Source organism: Mus caroli, unplaced genomic scaffold, assembly GCF_978045245.1.
Source record: "Mus caroli unplaced genomic scaffold, Mus_caroli_1 scaffold_3, whole genome shotgun sequence".
In the NCBI taxonomy this organism is placed as follows: domain Eukaryota; kingdom Metazoa; phylum Chordata; class Mammalia; order Rodentia; family Muridae; genus Mus; species Mus caroli.
Window position 1 is genome coordinate 71,650,267 of NW_028227258.1, and position 16,494 is coordinate 71,666,760.

Below are 16,494 nucleotides of genomic sequence, written 5' to 3' on the forward strand. Positions count from 1 at the left end.
AAAAAAAAGACCGAAGCAGCTTTTACTATATTTACATCCAACAAAACTTTGCAGAGAACAATCCTTATTGCACAGGTCAAGGCCATGGATGGGAGAGGTGTTCCCCAAGGTGGAGTGGACAAGAAGGATCAGGACTAGAAGAGGCACCAGTTCTTCCTAAGGGAAGCTTGGGACTCCTCTGGGTCCCAGTGCATGGCTCTCAAGGTGCTACAAATCTAATTCCCTTCTTTCTCACGCTCCTTGAGACTCCCATAAGTATAGGAGCTGTGGCCTCAGAATAAATAACTAAATAGAATACAACACTAAGATCGCCTTGGGCTCCTTTAGCAACGTCAGGGAAGAGACGTGGGGAATGAAATTCCTCCCTTCCACTCAGGGCAAAGGCTCAGGAGCTCTGAGTTTTTCCAGTTGTTTTTTAAAACAAAAACTTCTAAGACTACCAGGGCACTGCGGATCTGAGGAGACCCTGGAAAGGAGACCCTGGAATGGGATGGAGAAAGACGGAGTTGTGTCAACTTCCCTAGCTCTCCCCCACATCAGCATGAACAAACAGGGCAGGGTGGAGATAGGGGAATTGTGACTTTGGGTAACAGTGAGTCCCTCTTGCTGCTATTCCCACTTGGAGCCTATGGCTGAACATCCTGTTCCCAATTCCTCTGTGAAGGGAACAGGGAGTCAGGCTATGTCTAGAATCCACTCTTCCGCACCTCTCCACCCAAGGCTGGAGAGGGGAGCTTAAGGGTCCCTAGCATTCCAGAGGTGCTCCAAAACACTTTCGGCAGTCGATGGCCTTGGGAGTGGGCATCTGTGCCCGCCGCTGCCTCAGTTCCTCCTTGCCCATGCTGCTGGCCAGCTTGTTAAAGGCAGACTTGTACTTTTTGTCGAAGGCCACTAGGATAGAGGATGGAAACCGATGCATTAGGACCTCCTTTCATACCTGGTCTCAAATCCCTTATCTCCTCAGGACCTGACTGTACCCTTACCTATATCCACGTGGTCCTTGCCCAGAGCAGCCATGGTCAGGAATAAGATCTCACGGTAGATTCCCCTGTAGTAGACATGGGGGGGGGGGGGGGGTCAAAGAAAGGTACAAAGGACATGTCCAAGGGTCACCTAGATGAGAGCATCCTACCTCTGTAGGTGCAGACCGGTGGGAGGGGGCCCTAGTGTCTCCAGCAGAAGCCCAACAGCTTTATGAACCTCGTTGAGTCCGAAGTGGCGCAGCACTGACTCCAGTAATGCCAAGCTAAGACATGAGGGTACTGGGCCTGGCCATACCACCCGCTGTGGGATCTGGCCTGGATGAAAAGAAGGAAGGGTCACCAGGATCACCAAACTCTTTAGGTGAGGAGCCTAGCCCATGAGCTCCTACATCAAGTACCAACTCACTGTGGACCCTCCAGAGCACATAGAGAGGTGGGCAGCTGTTGGGATCAGGGGTCAGGACATCCCACATCAGATGCACATGCACAGAAGCTGGATCAGGGGTTAGCCATGGAGATGGTCCCTGGGAGAGCTGAGATAGGAAGCAAGGTCAGAATGATGAGAGGCAGAGAACAAGAAACAGACAGACATGACTGGAGATAATAAAGGAAAAAAGGGAAAGAACTTACTTTTGCCGTTACTGTTATTTGAGACAGAGTCTCACTATGTAGCTTTGGAAGACCGGAACTCACTAAACAGACTAGGCAGGCCTTGAACTCATAGAGATCTAACGGCATGCCTCCTCTTGGGTGTTGGGATTAAAGACAAGAGCCACCATGCCCCAAGGGAAAGAAATTCTTATCTCCCAGGTCTTATGAGTAAGGACTTTGTTTCACTTTGTTATATACCTAGCACCTGAAACCTAATATGTATGCAGCAAATATTGGTGGAATAAACAGAAAAACGTAAGCCATTTTCTAGGTACTAGTCACTATATCAAGAACATGTCCTGTTAGGTCACTGCTTGTGCTATTTGACAGATTATAAAACGGAGGGTCAGAGTTGTAAGTGTGCTGACAAAATGGCCAAGCACAAGGGACTCCACAGCCTGTGCTCTGCTACACTGCCAAGGACAGAGACAAGACTAGGAGACAAGGAGCTGAGAGAAGCAGTCGGGAGACAAGGACTACGTCAGGGCACTGACCTGGCTGGGTGGGGGCCCATTACAGGAGGCCAACACCAGGCCTGGTAGAATACTAGGCAGGCGTAGCCGTTGGAAATACCACAGGAGGTTCCAGAAGATGATAGGGTGGGCAGCAGGCAGTTCAGGCAACGCCAGCACCTCGCTGCCCTCATTCTCTACCAGGGACTCCAGTTCCTTACGCAGCACCAGAGGGCTCAGGTACGCCCATGCCCCATTCTCAACTCTCTGGGAAGCACTCTGCACATAGGAGGAGAGCAGACAGAGTACATACTAAAGGCCCATAACCAGGAGCTTGCCTCTCAATACACCAGCGATGCCCCTTCTCCTCCATGCCCGTCTGCCTGGCACCCCTTTATCTCGCCCTTCAATAGATAACACATGCCCCACTTCTTCATGGTCCTCTTGCCCAGTCTTACCCCCATATGCCCATTGCAGAGCTGGGGCTGATCCAAGGCAAGGCACAACCTCCGGTCACTGAGCACAGGGCCAGGACCCCCAGGGGCAGGAGCATCTTTGCAGCCACTGGCACCAGCAAGGGAAGACTTTGGACTAGGTGCACTGCAGGGAACAGCGGGGAGCGTCAGCTCTCTCGGAGCACCATCTGCCTATCCCTCCCATAACACTTGCCCTGCTCCAGGCACCTGGGTCGAGAATCAAGAGTCTGGACACTGAGCAGGGGCACAAAGGGACAGGCGCAGAAGGGACAAGTTGTATTGAGGTTAGAGTCATCCGGTGCCCAGCCAGCCATGATTTCCTCATCGTACACCAGGGAATCACAGGCATGGCACAAGGAACAGCTAGACATCAGAATCTGTAGACAAGGAGACCCCAGGAAATGAGCCTCATTGGGTTCCAGTGCCCCAAAGCCCATGCCCTTCCCTGTCCCTTCCGTCTCAAAACTCCAGCCAGGCCTCCTTCCACCTCCCCCCCCCCCCTCTCCTGCCTTTCCAGGGAGATAAGTTGTGTGTGTTCCAGCACTACTGTGTAGACAGAGGTATGCTCACTTCCAGAGAGGGTGGCTGGAAAGCCCCAGGGGTGTCACTGAGACGCTCTGAGGAACGGCGGAGACTCAGGCTGCTGAGAGAAGACTCTGAGATATCCCACTCACTGCCCAGAGAAGCAGAGCTCTGTCATTATAAAAGAAACCACAATCAGCTAGTTCCTCTCAATCTAAATGCTGGTTCCAGTCACTCTCAGAGTCACCTTTAGGGCATTCTCCCAGTCATCGGCCCCTCCCCTCCTGGCTACCTCAGAAGCAGTGGATCCGGGGCGTTCTCGGGGCCACAGAAGGCTATCCATGGGACTTCGGCGGGCCGCAGGAGGCAGGTCAGGGGGCAACTCGGGTGGGGGGATGCGGGAAGCAGAGGCGCGGCGGGAAGGGGTGAGCAGCTGTTGGAGGCGGGCACCCAGCCCTTTTCTGGGAGTGCCCACCTCCTCCTGACATCCACTAGTTTTGGAACCCCGCCCACTTATTCCTTCTAGGGCCTCAGTGGACTGGGCACTCAGGGCGGAGCCTGAGCCCCCAGGGCTGCCTCCAGGTGCCATTTCTTCCCCTGTCAGACTCAGGTCTGAGAGGCTTCCGTCCTGCCAAGGCACAGGTGATCCGCGGGGTTCCAGGACCCCCAAGGCCTCTATCACTGCAGGTCAAAAGAGAATTGAAAGATGGAGCCTGGCACTCTTGCAGCGGCTCCATTCCTGAGTAAACACAATTCTTGCAGCCAAACATCTTGCAGCATCAGTGACCGGACAGATGGCTCAGCAGTTAAGAGCACTGTCTTTCTGAGGACCTGGGTTCAACTCCTAGCACCCACGTGGCAACTCACAAACCAACTATAACTCCAGTTCCTAGGGATCTGATGCCTCCTTCCGGCTTCCATGAGCACCAGGCACACAAGTGGTGCACAGACATACATGCAAGCAAAACACTCATTGAAAATGCAAACTATATAAAGCCACAACCTCTACAATCACAACTCACCATAACATTTGGGCAAGTTTGCCTCGGAGCCTACAGGGCCACTAACGTGGAGCTAGCCTAACAGTGGCTCTAGTCCTCTCCTCTCTAGCTGAAAAGTTGTTAGGAAAACTCAGTGAGAAGAGGAGGGAGGTCAGATGAGGGTACTCACTGTGAGCCACACCAGCCTCCACCGTGGGCTGTGCCCCACGGGCACTGCCTAGGCTACCACTCTTGACCAGGCGTCCCGTGGGTGAAGAGGGTTCCCGTAGACTTCGGCCAGCCCAAGTGGTCTGGCGCTGAAGAGGGCGCGTTGGGGAGGGGCGCTCCAGATAGGGCTCTGTAGAAAGCAGGGGAATTTGGCCGCAGACTGAAGCAGTCTCTTGGGTGGACCAGGGTTTTGGAAGGTTTCTCCCAAGTAGAACTCTACACCTCTGCTACCAAACACATGTGGTTTATCCACACACAGAAAGGCCCCTACAGTTTTCCAGTTCTCTCCCATTGAAATCTAACTACCTCATCTAGCTCTGTCTTTTAAAAAATGTTTCTTTTGATACAAAGTCTCACTATGTGTTCCAATCTGGCCTGGACCTCACTATATAGTACAAGGTATGCAACAATCAGCTATCCTGTCTTAACTCCACCAGTGCTAGGGATGCAGGTGTGAACCATCATGTCGGGAGCCAAGGCTACCTTGCCAGTCCCTACCCACCTGTCTGAGAGCTGCCCGACTTTTGCTTCTCGGCCACCTGTTGTTTCTGCTGCTGCTGCTGCTGCTGCTGCTGCTGCTGCTGTTGCTGCCTTCGGTCCTTTAAGGGCTGGCGGAACTGAGCAGCCCCCAGGACAACATTCCGGAGCTTGGCCCAGCGTAGGCGTCCACCCGGAGTACCAGATGGCCATTTGCTTTCCAGCACAGCCTGCCAATCACAGGGATGGCCAGGATGGCCTAGTGATGCCTTTGCTGCCTGTCCTGAACCCCAAGGACCACCTTTTTCTCCAGACTTGCTGTCTAGGACTGTCTGACCAGTGGCTCACCCAGAAACAAAAGCCGCGAAGAGTCATGGTCAGTAGTAATGGGGAAAAGTATATTTAGACCATTCTACTTGTTTGTTTAAGTATTTATGTACTTATTTAGGCAGGGTCTCACTAAGTAGTCCTGGCTGGACTTGAACTCAAGATAGCCTCCTGAGTGCTGGGATTAAAGTTGTGTATCATCATGCCCAGCTAGACTCTATAAACTGAATAGCTTTGAAGAAATTACCTCAACTATTTGACTATTTAGGTTTTTTTATCTGAAAAAAACAGAAGACAGTTTAGCATCATGGTTAAGAAGCTGAATTCTGAGCTGGGCGTGGTGGCGCACGCCTTAAATCCCAGTACTAGGGAGGCAGAGGCAGGCAAATTTCTGAGTTCGAGGCCAGCCTGTCTCGAAAAAAACCAAAAGAAAAAAAAAAAAAAAGAAGCTGAATTCTGGATAAAAATTTGCTTATATTTTGACTCCCTAACATGCTTATGGGCAAATTTTTTAATTCTCTAGAACCTCAATTCCTGTAATATAGAAAATGACCATTCTATGCCCTGGGGCACTGAGGAGATAAAATTATTTAAAATTTATAATTAATCTGGAACAGTATGGCATGGAGTTTAAGGTTGTTGTAAATAAGAATCAAAATAGCTAAGTCTGAAAAAACAAAAACAAACCAACAAAACCCTCTGTGCAAAGCAACAAAGAAGCACAAAGACTGACAATGGCTACAGGACCAGGTGGAATTGCAAGCCTAATCTCCAAGGAATGAGGACAGCAGCAGCTCTCAGAGTACCCTCCCCACACAGGCCGGAGTATACACTGCCATTCTACCTCTTACCCCCAGTTAAGTACCTTGTTGTAGTAACCGTAAGTGATGGTGTTGGGCACAATGCCTGCCCGTCGCATCTCTAGCATGACTCGCACAGACAGCACGGGCTGCCCATAGTGTGAGCAGAGCTGCATCAGCACGCGGTAACACACCTAGGCCAAGAGAGGCACAGGATAGAGGAGACCAAGTCTCAGCAAGCATCCTCTTCCAACCTTCCAATTCTCCCAGGACTCGCGGGCTCCCAGCAGTCTCCACTGCGCCTATGCACTTTGCGATTGTTGATGGAGAAGCTACTCAACCCTGGGCTGCCCACCCACTTTAACCGGTCTCCACCTCTCCCTTCTCACAGTCCCTCCAGTTGCATATCCTGGCTGGGATCGCAGGCGGGTATGAACACGCAGGGCGTGGGTGCCTACCTCATCAGGGAGCACCACCTTGCGGTTCTCCATTTCCCGTAACACGTGGTAGGCCGTATGCAATGCACGCACCCGGGAGGGTACAGAACGCACGTAGGCAGGCAGGCATAAGAACCACAGTCCGTAGCAGTGACCCAGCAGGCACCGGGCCCACAGCTCAGGCACAGTGGCTGACTTCTGTGCCATTCGCTGTGCAACCTTCATCTCCTAGGTGGGGGTAAGAAACACACCAAGATAAATATAATGCCGAGGCAGATCTTTTCTTATTTTGATATTTTTCTGAGATAGGGTCTTGTCATATACCCTAGGCTGAACTCAAACACTACATCTTGCATCAGCCTCCTGATTACCGGTCAGTGTGAGAAGTAACACTTTTCCTGAGAGAGGGTCTGTGTTCTAAGGAGGCAGGAGGACTGAGGCACAGCCGAAGCTACAACCCTCCCTGGAACGTCAGTAGGTCAAGCAGCCTGGCCCTGGAGCACGAGTGAACACCTTGCAAGATGTAGCCAGCTTCCATGTCCCCAGAATGCTCAGGGATGAAGATGAGGAGGAGGAGGGCAAATGACACGCTAACAGAGGCTAATGTTTGTACAGCATTTTGTTGTTGTTTGTTTGTTTTTTGAGACAGACTCACTACGTAGCTCTGGCAGTCTTGGAACTCACTCTGTAGATCAGGCTGCCTCACAGAGATCCTCCTGCCTCTGCCTCCCGAGTGCTGGGATTAAAGGCATGTGCCAACAATACCTGGTTGTTAAGTATTTTATTTTATTTTATTTTATTGTTAATGTGCCAAGCTCCCAGCAGCTTTATGGCATAAGCACCATGGTTATCCTGATCTGACCATGAAGCAACTGCCCTTGTGTCAGGTTCTCCTCCAAGGCCCACTGCCAGTTACCTGTTTGGTACGGCGAGGTGCAGGACTGCTGGGAGCACTCCGGGATGGGCCTGGCACAGGGAGGGCCCCCTGTTGTTCCTGAGGAGACTCAAATAGCTCAGCCTTTAGCTCTGGAAACCCATCATAACTGGAGGGACAGAGACCATGCAGACAGTTAGCACAGGGCTAAGCATGGGACGTTGGGGCAGGATGATAGAAGACCCTCTTACCAGTACTGAGGAGTAGACTCACTGCCCTCCAGTACGGGTGGTTCCTCTGGGGGCGTGATAAAGACAGTGAGCTCACTTCCTGATAGTTCCTCCAGCTCCACTAAGGGTGTTGGTTCAGGCTTCTCCTGCTCTGGGTGGACCTGGACAGACGGTAAGAATAACAGTTAAGAAGATGAGCAAGGAAGGGAGCCAGGGTACCCAGAAGATGGCTTTTCCCAGAGACACGCAGTCATAGGAAAGGAGTCCTAGAAATCCATCTGGAGGTGCAGAGTCAGGAATGAAAGTAAACGAACCGTGTATGGCTGCACAGGCTGTACTGTGCCTGATTCCAGCCAACACTGTCACCACTGACAACACAGTTAGTGGCCTGAGGGTAACAGAGACAAGTAGGAGGAACTCACTGGTCAGTTGGCACACACAGAGGAGATATTGCCCATTACCTTGTCAACACAAGAGTCAAAGAATTCCAGGGCTGCGTGCCGGGCGGAGCCAAAAGAGCATTCCTCGATGAACTGTGAGAACATTTGTGTGTGCAGCAGCTGAGAGTACAGCTTGTGGCTTGAGCGTTCCCGGGACTTGAGGAAACCTAGGGGGTAAGGATGGGTCAGGAACGGGGTTACTATGGTTACCACAGCTCTCTGCTCACAACCATCTCCTCCCTGCACCCAGCTCTTAGCTCTTGCCATTTAGGATCTATGGCTCTCACAGCACTCCCATAGAACAATTTAGCTCTCCACCACTATAGCTCCATGGAGTCCTTTGCATTTGTCTGTTTCTATCTACTGCTGCAGACTGGGAATTATCCAATGGGCACGTCCCTCGTCAAGCTATACTCATGGCTGCTGCTCACTACCAGGGTGACTACGTTCATGTTATGCTAAGGGATCCCAGACAGTAGGACACATTCACCCACATACCCTTATTCCCTCCAAAACCAGAGTTGTGGAGGAGGAAGGAGCAATTTACTCCTCCCAGCCCTCCCATGGAACCCTGCCCCCCCCCCACCACACCCTCCCTCTGATCCTTTTGCAAACCAAAACAGAGCCTCTTTATTTACCCTGAAGGTAAAAAAGGTTGTCAACATCTCGAGACCCCTCAGAGGGGGCCTGCGTGAGAGGACGGAGGAAGTTCCGGTAACCTTTGAGCAGACAGGCCATGAAGCGTAGGAAGGCTCCCTGGACTTCCCGTTCCAGGCGAGTCCTGCGGCCACACACAGCCTCATAGTCTGTCAGCAGGAATTCCAGGGAGGCCTCTTCCTCTGGCCCAGTGTAAGCTGGGGAACAATATGTCTGAGAGTCAAGGGTAGCAACTGAGGGGCTTGTCTCACTCTGTTTTTCACACAAATGTCTCATCTTCACCACCAGCTTCTGACAGATCTTGCACCAGGAGTGGCCAAAAATTTATGGTTGGGTACCAGTTTCAAGGCTCTCCAGTGGGATGCACAACCTCCTTGGTAAGCTCAGAAATGCTGCTTCCCCACCCCTGCTCCTAGCTTCATTTTATTCCTAACTCAGCCACTTCAGAGAAGGTCTATTGCCCCCTGGACCCTCCCTTCAAACTGCAGATTTGAGGCCAACAACAGCTTCCATCCTCCCAAGCCCACCAGCTTCTCACTCTGGTCCAGCTGCTGGTACAGATTTGTCAGTGTGGCCAGCAAAAGCTTGTATGGTCTTCGGGGCAGGGTCCTAGCAGAGAGGGGCTTCTTTTCCTCCTTTCTGAGAGAGAACATACAGAGAAAGGATGTTGGGGCTTCTACCAAAAGCTCTCTGAGCCAATAAAACCCCACACATCAGCCCTTGGATATCCATTCTCCTCTAGCCCTCAGATGGTACTTAGCCCCTTACTGGAAGAGCGTGTTGGTATCAAGATCAACACAGATGACGTCAGCAGGTGGGTCATGCAGATCGAAATAACTGGAGTGGATACCCACAATGAAGGGCACGGGGGCACTCAGCACATCCGCCAGCACTAGCGGGCACAATGGGATGTAGGGGCACTGCCAATGCAGAGGGAAGATCATCTGAAACATGAAGGAGTGAGAACCAGTGAGTATGGGGCACTGGCCTTGGGGAGGAGGGGCCTACTGAAAGAAGCCTTTGAGCTAATCTTGAAGAAAGATCCCGTGTCTGACAACTGTACCCAGGTGGAAAGACCAAAGACCCTTTCCCTACGGAAGGAGAAGGAGGAGAGTCCAGATCTGGGTGAGGGGGCACCAGAAAAGACAGTAGTTCTGGAGAAGCAGACTAGATAACGTGATACTCACTGAGACAAGGGCCTCGCACACGCTGGTGAGCAGATCTGGCCGCAGCGAGTGGACCAGCAGTTTGTGCTCTGTGAGCACAGCCAGCAGCAATGTAATAGCCAGTTCTGGGCCCAGGTTCTGCAGCAGCTGCAAAAAGCTAGCACCACTGCAGGAAGCAGAAGGATAAAGGGTCACAAGAGACTCTTTCCCAGACACTGGACACAGACCACCAGGGCTAGTCTGCAAAGATCTCGACAGCTAGAGTCATCTGAGGCCCATGTATCTCCTATTATATCTCATGTCAAAGCCTCCCCCGACCCCACCACTGAGGCACATACCTGAGGGGCAGGGGTGAGGAGACAGGTTGACAGAGGAGCAGGTTGTCATAGGGAGACATCTGGGAGAGGAGCCACAGGTCAGGATGCTCATCGCTAGTCCCTGCCAACTCCTCTCCTTCCATCCAGCCCGGCCCTAGGCTCACCTCTCACCTGCACTAGGATGCGTGGTCTCTGTGGGGACGGGAATGGGACGTTGTGAATGAAGTGGGAGATGTGCCTAGGGAGAGAGGAAAAGGGTGAGGTTGACTCTCCAATCTGTCCCCGGTCTTGTCACCCCACACAGTCTTATCACTTCTAGCCTCAAGACCCTCATTCCTCCCTGAAGCCCACCTCTTGACAGGGACCAGCTTTATACACAGGCCTTATGTGTATTAGAAAAGAGATCACTTTACCTGAAATGGAGGCACATATCTACAACACAATGAATTCCAAACCAGCCAGGGTTACATAGTGAGCCCTGCCTCAAAAGTAAGTACTCAAAAAACAAAACAAAACAAAAGTAAAAGAAAGTAAATAAATAAGTGAATGAATGAATGAATGGACGAATGAATGAACAAAATATATATCTGTTGGACATACACAGGTCTATCCGAGACCCAATTAACAAATGCAGGCTAGATTCCAGGTTCTGCTTACTGCTAGCCAGAAGTTTAAATGGACAAACTATATAACCAGGTACTGTGTCACTGTCCCTTAGGTGCTCAGTGTAGCTCCCCCAATTCCATTCTAGTGTCTCCCATTTATCCTCTCTAGTGCATTATAACCCCCCAGCGTCAGGAGAGCCATGCTCACGCTTCCAAGGGCAGACGATGGGGGCCTGAGACGGAGTAGCGGTAAAGGAAGGTGAGGAAGGCTCGGAAGGCTGGGAAGGCAGGCCAGCGGGACAGCACAGCTATGGCTCGCCGGCTGCGCACAGCTCGGCCTCCCAGCGCCCGGCCCCGTTCCACGGCACTCATCAGGCCCAGTGCCCGTGCCTGCCTCTCTGACAGCCTGGCCCTCGGGAACGCTTCATAGAACTGCAAAGCAGCACCATACACCTGGTGGGGATATAGGGATAATCAGAGGGGTCCCCTCTGCATTATGTGGACCCCTTACCACACTCCACATACCTACCTTATCACCAGCAGCGCCCGTGAGCACAAAGGTGGAGAAGACAGGTACTGGGTACTTGGTCTGGGCAGGCCAGCACTCGATAGTGGCCCCCATGGGCAGACAGAAGACAGGGACTGACTCAGGCAGCGGAAAAGCCTCATTGTCTTCCTCTGGGTAGCGGCCCAGCAGCTCTATACCCCAGCAGAATTAAGAGTACATATTAGCGCTCGCCTTTAATCCCAGCACTCGGGAGGCAGAGGCAGGCGGATTTCTGAGTTCGAGGCCAGCCTGGTCTACAAAGTGAGTTCCAGGATAGCCAGGGCTACACAGAGAAACCCTGTCTCGAAAAACCAAAAAAAAAAAAAAAAACCAGTACATATTAGAGCGAAAGGTCCATTTGATTCCAGGTAAAGAAACTCGAGTATCCCAAAGAAGGGCTAAGTGGCAAAGGGATGTAAGTTCTAGGGTCACTGAAGTTGCCAGAGGGTCAAAGGGTAGGACATAAAAAGAAGCCACTCACCTGCCTCATACACCAGTGTGTTGGCCTTGGCCAGGCCTACCTTGTAGCACAGGTACACTGCTGGGCCCCACTGTCCCCAAAAATGACAAGAGATAAGCAGACACATCACTAACAGCTATTTCTGGAGTCATCTTCTCTCTACCACCCTTCAGTTATCTTTTGTCTTCAAAGATGCTAATTCCAGTCCTCCCACCAAGTCACTTCTGATCTGGCCTGGTGTCAACGGCCTCGGCCCCCCAAACACCTTTTGTGCCGCCCCATGTCCATACCCTTATACTAGTTCTTCAGGTTTCAGCTCTCAATACCTCAGTACCACTCACCATGCCAGGGTTGAGGTTGCGGGGTAACCGGCAGTAAGTATGAGGAGTACCCTCACCCTTGCTGGGCAGAACCAGGCAGAGGTCAGTGATGCCCAGGGCATGCAGCCCTGCCCCTTCTGCTGCTCGCCGGTACATGAGGTAGGTGCGGGGGTGCCCGGGGCCTGGAGGGGCCAGATTGGCTGAGTGGCTATACGGTGTCGTGTCAAGCACTTGGAACCCAAGCTTGGGTCGTTCCTTCCCTTCATATAACACCCTGGCACAGAGGGTAGAGACATCAAGGGGTCAGAATAGAAAGAGACTTGGATCCTGCCAGATCTTCCTACCTGGTCTCCTAAACCTGCCATGCTCTCTTAGCCTTGTCAAACCCTGGTAGTATAGCCCACTACTTAGGTCTGTGCTCTAGGATCCCTTCAGTCAGTAACCATCCCTTCAACCCATATCTACCATAGCTCTCAAGAGTAAGCACTCAGAACCAACAGGCTATGCAAAGTTCCTCACCCGGGTTACTTCATTTAATATTCTGAGCCAGCCAGAGAGGAGCCACTATCCTCATTTTGCAGATGAGGAAATGTTGCTGGCCAACAAGCCGCAGCAAAGGCAGTGAGCCCATTTTCTTGACCTCTAGCCTATTCCGCTGCGGTCCCCACATTCCTCCTCTTGACCCATATCCCTACCTCTTCCAGTTCATTCAAAGGTCCCTCCCAGCTTCCTCTAGTGCCAGCATGGATAGGGGTACGTACCCCAGCTCAACGAGGGGGGGCTTGTCACGCCCCCTGCGGTAGCAGATGACTGGTTGAGTTCCACCCAGGAGCCCAGCACTGAGCTCCAAGGGGTGGCCACCTGCAGAAGTCTGAATGCATGTATAGCCCTGGGGCACCTCCTCGCCCAGTGCCCTAGCGATGACTGCCACATCTGTAATAGGTTCAGCTGGCCGGGGAGGGCGCAGGGGTCCGGTAGGCTCAGGAACCCACTTCTCTTCAGGTATAGGCGCTCCGTTTCCTGCAAGCCCAGCCACCACAAAGTAATCCACCAACCGGGGAGGCCGCTCCTCTGCCATGGCCCCCGCTTCACTCACTGCATCTGGAATGGTCAATGGAGGAAGAGATGGAGCAAGAGAGGCTAATGTTCCCATGGCAACACTAGTGGACCCCCCACCTTCTTTCTTCTTCCTAGTTCTTCTAAGGAAAGGATAAATGATCAGCCAATCATGAATTCTTCCACCTGTGACATCACCAAACTCTCATATTCCACCACAGCTCCTTAGAGACCACTAGGTCCTTCCTTCTTAGTGACATCAGCCCTTTTTCCCCAAAGAACCCAAACTCCACTCTACAACACACAACTGACATATTCCTCACCTATTCCTTTAAAGGCCTGCCTCTCCTTGCCCGCTACAATTACATCTCAGAGAACACAGTATTTTCTGTAATGGCCTGCAATGACATCATTCACTCTGGCTACCACATCACACCAACTTTTGCTTTGTCAAAGGTCTCTGCTCTTGTTCTGGTAGCAACAGCACAAGAACCTTCTGATGCAGCTAATGTTCTTAAAGCACCCATCCTTTCATTTCTAGAAGACTTCACAGATGCCTGCGAAGGCCTGCAAAACTCAAGATTTAGTTTCTGCTCATCAGATTTCAAGTATCCTTTTTTTTCTAGCTTAACTTTACCTAGTTGGCCAAGCAACCAGGACTTTCCCATCTCCAGGATCCTTAGGTGTCTGTAGTTAGGCACAAAGGGACTGTAGGAGACAGCTCCAGTCATTCCATGCCCGTGCCACCCAGCCCCAGACAGAATCGGGGCCACAACAGCCTATTGGTAACTTATCTCACCTGCCTCCATGGCCTGACCCTGGGGAGTGGAAGCCCCAAGAGTCCTGAGGTGCCCCAGGGTGCTGAAGGCGGGAAGAAGCCTGGCGGGTAGCTTGCGAGGGGCTAGAGGCTGAGAGAGTGCTTCAGAGGGGAAGGGAGGTTACTTCCTGAAATGGCTGCGAAGGGGAAGCTGTCGCTAGCTCAGCATAAGTCAGCCTATGGTGTGTGGTATCGCTGGGGGTGGGGTGGGGGATAGTACTGTTTAAGGTGCCACCACAGCATCAGACCAACGCAGACCTCCCACTAAGGGTCCTGTGCAAGGCAGGGAAGCTTTTAATGTCTCCAGGATGCACAGTCTACTTAACCTCCCGCTCTTCCTCAGAGAACTAGAGCCAAGCCGACTGTCTTCTCAACCTGGCCTCTGGACACACATGCCCCAACTCAAGCTAAATTTAGCTTGAGCTTCTCTACATCTGAGAGGTGAAGCCAGGAGTCAGCGTCAGCCTCCTGATTTAACTCCAGGACACAGCTCACTGTCTCATCCACTGCAGGCCAATAGTAGTTCTGGCTCCAAGACAGTAGGCAAAAGCCGTTAGATGAGACCCTCTATAGGCAAGTGGGTGGTCCCGGATCAACAGGACTTGTGTGTCCAGGCCTTCCCTTATCCAGCCAGGGAAGAGTCCTATAGAATGCAGCCCCTTCTCCCTTGGGGGAAAACAACGGCACTTGAGCCACTTTGGGTCCCAACGCCCACATGCCGAATGACGGGAAGTCGGGGCTAGGGCAGAGGGCGCGCCGCGGGGGAGGTGGCTGAGCAAGAGGCCGGAGGGCCGAGAGAAGCGCGCGCAGGGACTGCCGAGGACGTGACGGCAGCAGCGCCAGCAGCCGCGTGACCCAGGCGGGAAGGAGGGGTGCTCTGGCTTGAGCGCCCGCGGGAGCTCCAGGTTGTAGGATGTCGAGCACAGCTAGCTAGCTCTGGGTTGCGCCCTCCCCTCCACTTTCACTTCTCTGGGAGGGAGGAAGCGGAACCAGATGCGCAGCGTAGAACAGCTGGGGACAGTCCCTGGAGCCGCCCGCCCTCCGCCCGCCCTAACCCGCCCGCCGCCCCGCCCGGTCCGGCCCCTACCTGCCTGCCCTGGGACTCCCCAGCCGGCCCGCTGGCGGGTGGCTCTGAGGGCGGGCTGGCGGGCCGGCGGGCGGCTGGGCTGCTATCCAGCCCCGGACATGGCGCACTCCACTTAGGAGCCGCTCGCGCCCGGGCTGAAGGAAGAAGCAGCAGCCGAGGGCGCTGGGCACAGTGGAAGAAGATCTGGGCGGTCCCAGCGTCCCCGCGCGCTGCGCCACGCGGGGACTGCTGCCACACCACACCGCTAGTTCCAGCCGCGCGGTCCTCCCGGCTCCCACGTTGCTAGGTACCCCAAGCTCTTCAGCGCGCCCTGCTTTCTCCACTCATACCCGCCCCCCACCCCCCCAGGAGCCGCAGGCGCCTCCGCTATTCCCCCCCACCCACACACACACCCGGGCCTACGGCCGTGACCCTGGCTAGCGCCGGCCCAACACCCTGCCGCCTGCAGGGCGACCCCTGGTGGCTGGGAGGGCCCCCTGCAACCAAGCGGATTCCCACCACCCGGAGGAAAAAGCAAGACACTGACCCCAGATGGCCCCGAAGTCAGAGTTGGTGCTCCTGTCCTGCCCTACCGTCAGATGTGGCCACTGTGCCACAGCGAAGGCCCTGAAGATCTAGACCTGGGAAACCCAGGTGACTCCCCACTTCCACGTTTAGAACCCACTGGCCAGAGCCAGAAACTCTCAGTTCTTCTTTCGAGAAATGACAAGAACATTGAAAAAGAGGAAGAAAGGCATGAAGCCGAATAGTGGAGGTGTAGCACTCCTTTCACCATGCTGGGTGAAGTCTAACAAGCCTTCGTGGAACATGGTTGTCTCCCAAGGATATATTTCGGATAACCCAAATGGAGCAGTGAAATGGGTGAATCGGCATACAGTCCTCAGAACAGAAGATTGCTTAGGTCCCCCAAACATAAACCAAGCAAGCCAGCTAGACCTGCTTACTTCTCTTTAGAAGCATCGACACTGGGAATAGCCACCTCCAGGAGAGGTGAGGTTTTTCTAACAGAAACAACTGTGACCTAGGACCAGCCTCTCCTTACCCAGGGCTTCAGAAGAGTAACTTGTCAGGCTAGTCAGGGTGCCCCATCCCCTGATGCTGCAGCAGGCAGGGCCTTAAACAAACAAGGGCACATAAGGTGACTTCCTGCTGCCTCGGTGAAGTCTGTATTGGCTCTAGGATACGTCCAGTTTGGGACCTAAATCTGAGAATGGCGCTTCCGCACAAGCACAAAAGTTCTGAGAGGATTAACGCACACCCGTAGCCCTAGCACTAAGGAAGCCACGGAGCCAGCGGGCACGTGTGACTTCTAGGTAGTCTGCCCTATGTAAGAGAAATCCTGTCAAAAAACAAACAAACAAAAATGCAACACAAAAGGACCTATGGCGGGGCTGGTGAGATGGCTCAGTGGGTAAGAGCACCCGACTGCTCCTCCAAAGGTCCAGAGTTCAAATCCCAGCAACCACATGGTGGCTAACAACCATCTGTAATGAGATCTGGCGCCCTCTTCTGGAGTGTCTGAAGACAGCTACAGTGTACTCACATATAATAAATAAATAAATCTTTAAAAAAAAAAAAAAAAGTA

General features: G+C 52.8%; 1 protein-coding gene across 4 annotated transcripts; it reads right to left on the minus strand.

Moving 5' to 3' along the window:
- Window positions 1–15,488, minus strand: Dennd4b (DENN domain containing 4B). Of its 4 annotated transcripts, none has more exons than XM_029475425.2 (28): window positions 15,436–15,488; window positions 12,711–13,050; window positions 11,971–12,223; window positions 11,651–11,720; window positions 11,152–11,321; window positions 10,831–11,075; window positions 10,189–10,255; window positions 10,039–10,097; window positions 9,722–9,866; window positions 9,303–9,478; window positions 9,073–9,173; window positions 8,516–8,731; window positions 7,899–8,044; window positions 7,459–7,598; window positions 7,250–7,376; window positions 6,355–6,561; window positions 5,962–6,090; window positions 4,795–4,999; window positions 4,255–4,422; window positions 3,377–3,765; window positions 3,133–3,255; window positions 2,770–2,939; window positions 2,545–2,686; window positions 2,129–2,365; window positions 1,390–1,516; window positions 1,133–1,298; window positions 984–1,048; window positions 1–891 (listed from the first exon to the last, which is right to left on the minus strand). In XM_029475425.2, exons 2-28 carry the CDS (start codon window positions 13,025–13,027, stop codon window positions 746–748), a joined length of 4,506 nt encoding a protein of 1,501 aa, XP_029331285.1. In that variant the 5' UTR covers window positions 13,028–13,050; window positions 15,436–15,488; the 3' UTR covers window positions 1–745. The 4 variants fall into 4 exon arrangements, with proteins under 4 accessions (XP_029331285.1, XP_029331284.1, XP_021014322.1 ...); XM_029475424.2 differs by lacking the exon at window positions 15,436–15,488 and adding an exon at window positions 14,910–15,219; XM_021158663.3 differs by lacking the exon at window positions 15,436–15,488 and adding an exon at window positions 13,805–14,844.
- Window positions 15,489–16,494: the final 1,006 nt, after the last annotated feature.